The following is a 9930-nucleotide window of genomic DNA, read 5'->3' as shown; positions in this document are numbered from 1 at the left end:
ACACTATTGATCTAGTAAACTCACCAACATCTTATTCAAAGTCTTGAGCCTTAAGCTTAACAAATATTGAAGAAAATGGACACGTTTGTTACTTCTAAACTGGACTATAAAGGGTAAAATATGGTGAGTGAATAGTACTACGAATGTAGCTTAAACGTTTATCTCATATTTAATTTCTTTACCTTATGTATGGCATTCTTTGCTTGACAACTGTCGTTAACTTTCTCCAGCAATGAACGCTTCCATATCATGATTTATTCAAAGAAAAAAATAACTCCCCAAAAAGGAGAGAACCTAAAGACTTCTCAACACCTTCAAACCTTGTTCTGCCTGTTACCAACCTAACACCATCCAGAGAAAAAAGGAAAAAACAAAACCAAGAAATTCTTTTTTCTTTATTTAATTTTTTTAAAGGTGTTGTTCGGGCCAACTTGCGTGCTCAACTATTCCACCGGGCACCTTCTATCTCCCACTAGCACAAGTACCTGATAACTCTATCCGCCCAAGTTTGGGCGATGAAAAGAAATTATCTAGTATTTTTTGCTTCCGCTGAGATTAAAATATAAGACCTCATGGTTCTCCGCCCACTTCATTAACCAAGAAGTTGTAATTGATGCGACTAGCGGATTGCAGGTCTTTATCTTCTCTTCTGCTCTAGCATCAATGTATTGATAACCTGAAATTTCACTGCAGCTATTCCTCTCCCTCCTACAGGTTTTACAGGAACTTGGCAACAACATACATAGGGAATGATGGATCAACAGAGAAAAGCAACATCCCGCATGCAGGATAATATTAAGTGCAAAACTATTATAAGCCTTATGAATTTAACTTTAATTAAGCAATCTACACTATATGATACCAAAAGTATGGAATCCACAATTACAAGGTTAAATAAGACTATAGTAATTCCATTTCTGGACATGCCGAAGCTCCAGCTATAGATGGATAGCTTTTTCTTTTTCTTGAACATCCGCTAAGTAAGCCGACTAATCTGGATACTCCGCGAAGGTCCGCCAAGAGGGGGTAATGTGCTCCCTACCAAGAGGTTCCTCATTTCCAGAAGCCGAACTCTAAGATCTCCAGTTAAAGGGAGAGATCCTTACCAACCCACCACACCCTTCAGTGGCGATAAACAGTTGAATCAGCAAAAGCGCAAAGCAGCTTCCAGTTCCTTCTCATCATCGCAGTTATACCCCAGTTCATAAGCTCGAGCTGAAGCAGTACAAGCAGAAAACAAAAATAGGTGAATAAAAGGAGTTGAGTGATAAATAAACTAGAAGACAGAACTATACATACCAAAACGACCTGAGCCCATGAATGGTTCTAGTTCGTCCGCCGCACCAGCTTGTTGTTGCTCCTGTATTTCAACAAACATAGAGAGAGTTAGCTAAAGTTCACTATAATGATTAATATATTATAGAAACACGCATTTAAATATTATACTTTAATATCTTAAAAGTTGTGTTACATGGAAACAAAATATAGCATAAGTAGGGAGATGCTGCTGCTAATATCAAATTTTTCTAGGCTCATTTATTCAAGCATCACGTGTAAACCAATCCTCACAAACATACATTTTGACCTAAAATATACTGAAGGGTGTATTAGATCCTCAAACATTAAAAACAGCTAAGAACAAGCAATGTGTACACTAAGACATTACAGAAATATAGCTGCCACAAATGATAAATAAGAGGCTCTTGGACGGATGGAGATATCACTCCTACAAGAGTTAAATCTAAAGGGTAAAAGACCACTAATATTAGGTGCAAAAAGTATACCATTCATTTACATATAGACATGATTTTCATTTTAGAATTGTGACATTTTTTTCCTTAAGAATAGCATACTTCATCACCTAGAACAACCATCTTTGCCAGAATGGAATAATTTGTATCTAAAAAGAACCAACAGAAACAAGTGAACTTTAGCATATCACTATTCTCATTGTCTACTTATTTTCAGAAAATAGAATTTCACAAGTTGATGCACATAATATTTTCCTCTGTACTTGACTGTGCACATTTACCCGGAATTATTGAATTCCAGAAACGCCATAAGCTACAAGTAGGTTCTTACCACATCTGGTTCCGTTTCATCTGGTAACAACATCGTGTCCAAACAGTGGCCTGAAATAGTGCACACAAGCAGACCATTTATTGGATCCAGTACAACTTCCCTGCAAGTGTCATCACAAACTGTGCCCACGTACACAAGAGAAAACCAATAAGCACAAACCAATGACCCACAGGGATCCCATCTTTCCACTTATCAAATGGCTGATTTACTGTTGCAAACATTTTCTTACCATGAACATTTCCAGTTTTCTCACAGACAAATACATCCCCAATTTGATGGTAAGCGCATGTCTTCCCAGAGCATGCATGATCATTGACCACATTATCACCTAGGCCTTTGCTTTTCTTCCAAATAGAGACTTGATCAGCGACGGTCTTATCGAGAATTATACGATCATCATTTATCTGTGCATTAAAGCCAGAAGAAAAGATGAATACCATTGAAGATTCTTGCCGTGTGCACCTAAATGCAAATTAAGGAGGACTTAGGTTGGGTCAGTATTTTTGGTTTAGTATTTATTTTCATAAAAAGAATGGAGATCCTTTTTTTCCCTCCCATGAACTCACATGATAAACTCCACAGTAGGCGGTGCCTCTTCCCTGACACCAACGCCGAATGTTCGGATTTATTCCGATTAGTACTACAGATCCCCCCCCCCCCCCCTTCCTCCTCCACTTTTCCCTTTTTGAATACATATTTTCCACTCAGTTTGTACTTGCCTCCTCTATCAGAAACAGTCTCTCTACCTTCCAGGTGGGGGTAAGATCTGCGTACACACTACGCTCCCCAGACCCCACTAGTATTCTACTGGGTTGTTGTTGTTGTTGTTGTCTGTTTTACATATTTGTAAGAGAATGGTAAATGCATGAAGTTTCAGGAAATTTTCACAAAAACGAAAATGTTAATAAAACCACATATCTAAATATCAGAGAAGCAAGGTCCAATTCTTACAACGCCCTTCCCTTACGCTCCTGCCTCACCCTACCGGCCTACCCCCCAAAAAGAAGGTATAAATAGAAAAGAATAAAATGCATCCACCCCATGTGATTTATGGAGTAACCTTAAAGGAGTCGGCTTTATCCCATAAATCCAGTCAATGAATTCAAGATGAAATTTATTTGTGATCGTATCCAGATCCCGATGAAGTAACTAGAAGCTTCGAATACAGAAAACACTACTCACCTGAGAAAGAAGAGGAGCTTGGCTTCTTTTAGCAGTCTGCATTTGGATGTAATACTCCTTGAATTCCGTCGGGCAATTACTGACGAACTCTACCATGTCGTCTGCATCACGCTGCAGAGAATGCATTTCATTTACCCAAAGTAAATTTAATCTACAAGATGCATACATCAATTCACAACTAAAGAAGCATCGCAAGAGGCCAATCTCCCCACTTTCCACTTTGCTCTCTCCATTTCCTTCAATATCCCATTAATTGACCCTTTTCCTGGATAGGATAAATCATGAATGCATCTATGTTCAGTTTTTTTGTTAAATCAGGACGTTCTTGATGACAAAAATGAAAAAGTAGATTTGTCCTTTTCCTAATTTAATGGTGTGGTTTTTCTTTTGGCGTAACAAAAATGTTTTTAGTGCCCAAATCTGAAATCTTCTCAATCCACAAGGAATATCATATTAACTTAAAAAAGTTAAAACGAGCTAGCATATGTTACTCAGCCTAATATTGACCCACTTTGGCATTTTGATTTGGTTCGGCTTAATTTTTCTTACAATTGGTTTACATATTTGGGTAACATTTTCTAAAATCAACTGTGCAGTTCAATTAGGATTTCGATTGCGTTTGGAAACAGCAATAATTTGGTTTGGGAAAACTGAGTAGTTGATTTCTGTTTCTGGAAACCACATATTTGGTTTGGCAAAAACTGTATTAGTTTTCAAAAACAAATAAGGCTGGACATATCAAAGCCTTTTCAGACACATTATTTGCTTTCCTAGAAAAGTTCCCAAATACGTTCCCGAAACCAATCGTTTTAAACTAAACCAGAAGCATACTCTGATACCACTTAAAAAGTTAACTTTAGTTTGACATTTGGATCTACATTACTAAAAGGTTACTATAAGTTTTGAACTTTCAATTGAACACTGTTGTAGAGAGTATAATTTGCGGAGCTAGAGGTAAAAAGAATTAGGTTAGCTGAAGTAATTGGTTGATGACAAGTTCATATTTGAATCTAAGATACCTTGATGTAAAGCTTCTTCCAAGCACACTCCCGTGGCTTTTTTGTTGGAAGCACCAGACCCCATCGCAAGCAATATCTGTATCAACATTTCATCAATCAAGAAACGCCAATCTCATATGGATGAAATACATATTCTGAAGATACAATTTTTACCAAAGTATGAATAAGTAAAAGAATAAGAAGGGTCAACACAAAGGTATTCGAAAGTTCAGTGCAAATAATTTGAATGCAGGAGTACTTGAGGATATGGAAAATGTGTAAAACTCAATCCAACTAGATGAAAGGGAAACAAGAAATCAGGAATCAGGTTAACAATGACTCGGTATGAATGCTAGTACACGCGCCCAAGGGTATGGCATATTAGTCACTGAAGTGGGTGCAAACCTTTACCAGGGTTCAACTCCCAATAGAGGAAAAAAATAACTAGGTGATTTCTTCCCATCCGCCTAAACCTTAATGGGAAGAGTTACCTAGTATCAGTGCTCCTGGTATCTGTGCTGGTAGGAGCTAGGAGCTAGCAGGTACCTGATGGAATAGTCGAGGTGCGCAAAAGCTAGCCTGGACACCACTGTTATTTTAAAAAGAAAATGAATACTAGTACATGTACCTATAACACCAGGACAGATAGATTATAGATAAGCATATGCAGCATGAATGAACAGACTATGAAAAGGAAGACATAAAGGGGAAAAACAAAAGAAGCATTGTACTTACAGACGACGCCATAAGGATTCATCAGAAGCAACACCATTTAGAAACTTACAGACCAATGAACATGCAACGAGATCCTGCCACATTGTCATAAAAAGGAACATTTTTGTCAATAGGAAATAACCACGGGCATACAAAAGCATAAATGGCATTCATTTATCCTCTCTTTTTGCATTGGTGTATAATAGCATAAATGGTGTTCATTTATCCTCTCTTTTTCAGTCCATTTTTGTATTGGTGTATAATATGACAATCAGAAAGTTTTAAACCAAACTCAAAACAGTAACACTGCCAAGAAAGTGAATACCTCTGAGGAAAGGAACTTGAGAATGTGATGGAGCAACTCAGGAGGAATTTTGCTGAGAATACCAGTTTCTATCATCCTTGGAACATGTCTTACGATGTTGGTACCAGCACCATTATACGTACCCATGTGAGTCTCACACATCTTTGGAGGTGAAGATGCATATTCACCATCAGCTTTAATTTCGATTGGCAATGCAAGAGATTGAGATGATAACAATGTCTTTACCTTTTTGTCCCCCTCTTTCTCCTCAAATTTCATCCGCTTTGCTCCTCTATTTTCCTCCTCCTCCTCCTCCCCCGCTTTCCCCTCATCCTCCGCATCTCTCATTTTCTCCGTTACTTGCTCCTCCTCTCCACCAAACTTATCAATATTGTCCTCAACTTTCAGTTGCTTCCCTTCATCCTGAACCATATCAATCAAATTACTAAATTTTAATTAAGCCCATACATAAATATATCATACACTCCCAGCTGTGCCCAGTCGCACAAAATCATGTGTATTTTAAGATGAAGGGAACCAGATTGCAATGGAACTTACAATAGGGAATGAAAATGAAGATACCCTCAAACTCTCCATCACAAAGGAAAAAAAACAACAAATGGAGAATGACACTTGAAATCGAACGCATTTCCTCCGTATAATGTGTGCACATGTGTTACATCTCGCGTTTTCGTACGTTAAAATTTCGTTTTCAGTTAACCAACATAAACTCGGGGATGAGATCATCTTCACGTTAACATACTTACGCTATTTATAACAAGCGATAAATAAGTGTTATGAAGGATAAAGGAGTACACGGATTAAAGAAAACGAGTTTCGTTGAAAGTGACCAATTTGGAATAAAATACGGGCCGAGCGATAATACCCGATAATTATGAACTAGTACCATGCAAGATACCATATGACCACGGTAGTATAATATATAAAGTATATATGAAGTATTTTAAAAATAAATAGAATTTTAAGTAATTTGTGGTAATTTTTAAATTATGCAGGTAATTGATTAATTACCGGGTAACAGGACATTACTCAGTTAACTAATAAGTGGATAAAAAATTAATAAATTAACCACCCTCCCACGTGGCATAAAGCCACAATGGCTAAACATGACTCATAAATAATTAAATCCATGTGGCCACCTAAGGTAAAATGTAACTTTAGTAGGAATCTTATTCCATTTAGGATCAGAACATGGGTCATGAATAACGTATTAACCTTAGCTCAAAAGAAGTGTTGAAGCAGAAGCAAATTTCATTTCAAAAACAAGCTTCATTCAGCAATGATTTCGTTCCAACTTTCAACAAATCCTAGGCAAAAAAAAAATTCGTTCATAAGTTTTAAAGAAGTAGGAACAAACTGCGCAGAAACTTAATCCGATTTTTGGGTTCTAAGTTCAATCCACGAAGGTTTCCAACGGAATATTATACGGAGTTTTCCCTACTTGGCCCTCTCTTCTTTCTTTTGGCATGGTCCAAATTATACTGAAGAAACAAGAAAATACACAGTTTCCATAAATTACTTTATTCATAGAAATAGTAGGGGTGTCTATATTCTTGATTCCCCATGAGAATTATTATTATCTTCTGTTCATGGGTCTCAGAATAATACGCAGTTGGAAAAGTTTATCCGAAAGGAATATCAAGATTATTATGTATTTTTCATGCATTTCACTCATTTATACATGTGCATTGACCCATGACCAGACGACGTTACATACGTGTATATATGTAAATATATGTATATAGGGTATGAGAAAAGGTTACGGCGTTACATACGCACCACCACCTGATCAGCTGGTATATGTTGATGATGTTACCCACAGTGGCCGAGACGATATCATGGGATGCCCTCAGTGGCTTGATGATATTATGTACACCCATACCTATGCATGGCACGGCATTTATACGCACGTGCATGACATTATAAACGTTTCAGAATTTACAAAGTTATTCAGATTTAAAGATGTGTTTCTGTATTCCATGTTTCATCTATGTCTTTTACGTACTAATTTTCATGTCTTACATACTCAGTACATTTGTCGTACTAACGCCCTATTTCACGGGGCCTGCGTTTCATTCCCGCAGGTGCAGGTAGGCAAGCTGACGGTCCCCCTTCTTAGGATCCCTGATCAGCAAGAGTTGGCGTGCTCCACTTGATCCGGAGCTGCTTTTGACTTTGGTACGATACGTTTGTATGTGTATATATATATATGGGTATGACGTGGCTCAATTCCGTCTTTGTACAGTTATGTTTCTATTAGAGATCTGTAGACAATATGTCTAGTTGGATAGTATGTGGCCTTGTCGGCTTCCAGTTTTGAGATGTATAGTTGCCTATAGCAGCCTTGTCGGCTCGCCCTACATATATTGTACGTATATGTATGTATGCCTTTTTGGGCAAATTTCCTTCATATACATTATTCTCGTAATTCAACAGATGTTATTCAGATTTATATCTTAGACGCATGCTTAGGGGTGTTTGACAGGTAGGACTCAGGCACCCGTCGCGGCCCATCGGTTTGGGTCGTGACAACATGTGCATCATACTAAATTTTTCTGTCTTTTTTGTATGGCACTATTACAGCATCAAATTAACATTTTTTGTCAAACATTTTTCAAATATTACTCCCAGCATCCTATTTTTGATATTTGACTGAGCACGGATTTTAATATACTATTTCACTTGTAATTTATGGTAATGATAAGGGAAGGAAATATCAAGGTAGTGGTTGAAAAGTCAGCTCAATAGAAAAACAGTTTAAACTTTGAATAGTCTAATGAATTGAATTCTTGAAAGTTACAAAAGTTGTATAGGAATGAAATGGTGTCAAACATTTTGGGTCTAACACAAAAAGAAAAGATTGTCATATAAATTAGGAAGGATGGAGTATTAACTATAAGAAGAGCGTGACTTGTAGTATTTTTTATGTAGTTCATAAACATGAATATTTTAGTTCAATAAAAGCTCAAAAAAAAAATATTTTCGAGTCCGCGCCAAAATAACGCTCCTGCTCTCCTGAACATTCTTTTTTCTGAATTGAGAGTAGAAAAATCGTGGGCAAACGAAAACCTTTTGAATTTTTCCGTTTCTATCAGTAAAAATGACCCTATTCCATACTCCATAACTGAAGCAAGAGAAGAAACAAAAGGTAAGCAAAAGATCAGAGATATAGCTGTTTGGACAACTTTTCGAAACAATGTTTCGGAACAAAAATGTTTAAAATATGTGTTGTAACTACTTTTATTTTTGAAGATTTTGTGACGGTTTTGTGTATAAAAAAAAATTAAATTCCTCTGAAAAATGCGCTATTCAATTAAAAACACGGTTTTTTAAAATCCTTTTTCGCCCAAAAAAAAAGTCTTTAGAAACTGGCACAAAAGGAAAACACTTTGCAACATTTCAATAATTTTTTTCATGAAGAACGCCACCTTAAAGTACTAGCAACCAAAAATTAAGAAAATGATTAATAGGAAATTTATCTAGAGTCATAAAGTTCTCGTCTTTGATTATATTTTATTCATTTCAGATGTCAACACAAGGTACTGTAGAAGCTTTTATCTGATTTTTTTTAAAAAAAATAAAATAAAATCAACACCAGTATTACCAGAGCATAGCCATCCAAAATCCAGATGAAGGAGGAAGATTAATACTCCCGTGAGTAGGAACGAGTTAAGAAAAAAATATTTTTGGAACTTGTGAAAATCAAGGATAACATGGGAAAATTAAAGTTAAATTATTTCTAAAAACGAAAGAATATCACAAAAATTAGGATAGAAGGAATAAAAACGAATCCTTCTATTAATAAATCAGTGGAATGAATCAAAATGTGAAAATGTAAAAATTATAAATTTACCTGATCGGAGAAAGCGAGGACTTCAGATTCAAGGAATTGAGCGAGTGATTCATCCTCATCTTCGGAGGTTGCCATGATATTAAGCTTAAATAACCGAAATACCCTCACCGGTGTATGTATGTTAGTTTGACCGGAAAATGAAAGCCGGCGACCGGAGAATGGCGTCGGCGAATCTAAGGCGTAGATTGAATCGAGGAGTCATTGATGAAAAAAGTTAAGAGGGGTGTGTTCAGCTGTTTGGAAAGCGTGCGTGAGGGAAGGTATCGGGTCGGGTGGATCCGGATATGTGGGGCCCCGATAAAGAACATTTTCGAGTGGAGGAAATATCTCCTCTCTTTTTTTCATAACGTATTCGGTATTACAAAAAGGGCTTTTTTTTTTTCTTCTTATTCAATATTTGAAATTTATTTACCAAAATTATTCTAAATTTATATATTACCTGCACTAAATAAGGATTACTTACAAATTATATATAATACATAATTAGTACCTTAAATTAAAAGATTTAGTTACATCTTTGTAAGCACGTGATTTTTGCCCTATATGAGAATTACTCCCAAAAATTCAAAAATAAAATGATTTTCCTTGGTGCGCAATTTTGTGGTATTTTTGTGTAATATTTGTATGTTTGTATGTGCATGTTTATTTGTTAAATTAATAAAAATACAAAAAATATCGCATTTTGCATGTAGGATTTAATCCTACAATTGTTAGTAATTAAGTTTGTTTTACAGAAAATAAAAATTACAAAAATAGGCATCGTTTGCATTTTTAGC

The 9930-nt window shown here is 36.2% G+C and overlaps 1 protein-coding gene across 2 annotated transcripts; it reads right to left on the bottom strand.

Moving 5' to 3' along the window:
* Nucleotides 1–816: 816 nt before the first annotated feature.
* On the bottom strand, nucleotides 817–9387 carry LOC107806473 (F-box protein SKIP31). Of its 2 annotated transcripts, XM_075253351.1 has the most exons (10): nucleotides 9155–9387; nucleotides 5527–5703; nucleotides 5302–5442; nucleotides 4998–5071; nucleotides 4284–4359; nucleotides 3265–3375; nucleotides 2312–2486; nucleotides 2083–2201; nucleotides 1300–1360; nucleotides 817–1215 (listed from the first exon to the last, which is right to left on the bottom strand). In XM_075253351.1, the coding sequence occupies exons 1-10, from the start codon at nucleotides 9227–9229 to the stop codon at nucleotides 1145–1147; spliced, it is 1080 nt and encodes a 359-aa protein (XP_075109452.1). In that variant the 5' UTR covers nucleotides 9230–9387; the 3' UTR covers nucleotides 817–1144. The 2 variants fall into 2 exon arrangements, with proteins under 2 accessions (XP_075109452.1, XP_075109451.1); XM_075253350.1 differs by having other exon boundaries at nucleotides 5302–5703.
* Between the last annotated feature and the right edge of the window lie 543 nt (nucleotides 9388–9930).

This window comes from Nicotiana tabacum, chromosome 5 (genome assembly GCF_000715075.1).
Source record: "Nicotiana tabacum cultivar K326 chromosome 5, ASM71507v2, whole genome shotgun sequence".
NCBI lineage: Eukaryota > Viridiplantae > Streptophyta > Magnoliopsida > Solanales > Solanaceae > Nicotiana > Nicotiana tabacum.
Note: the sequence above shows the minus strand (reverse complement) of the source record. Positions and strands in the feature narration are given on the sequence as shown.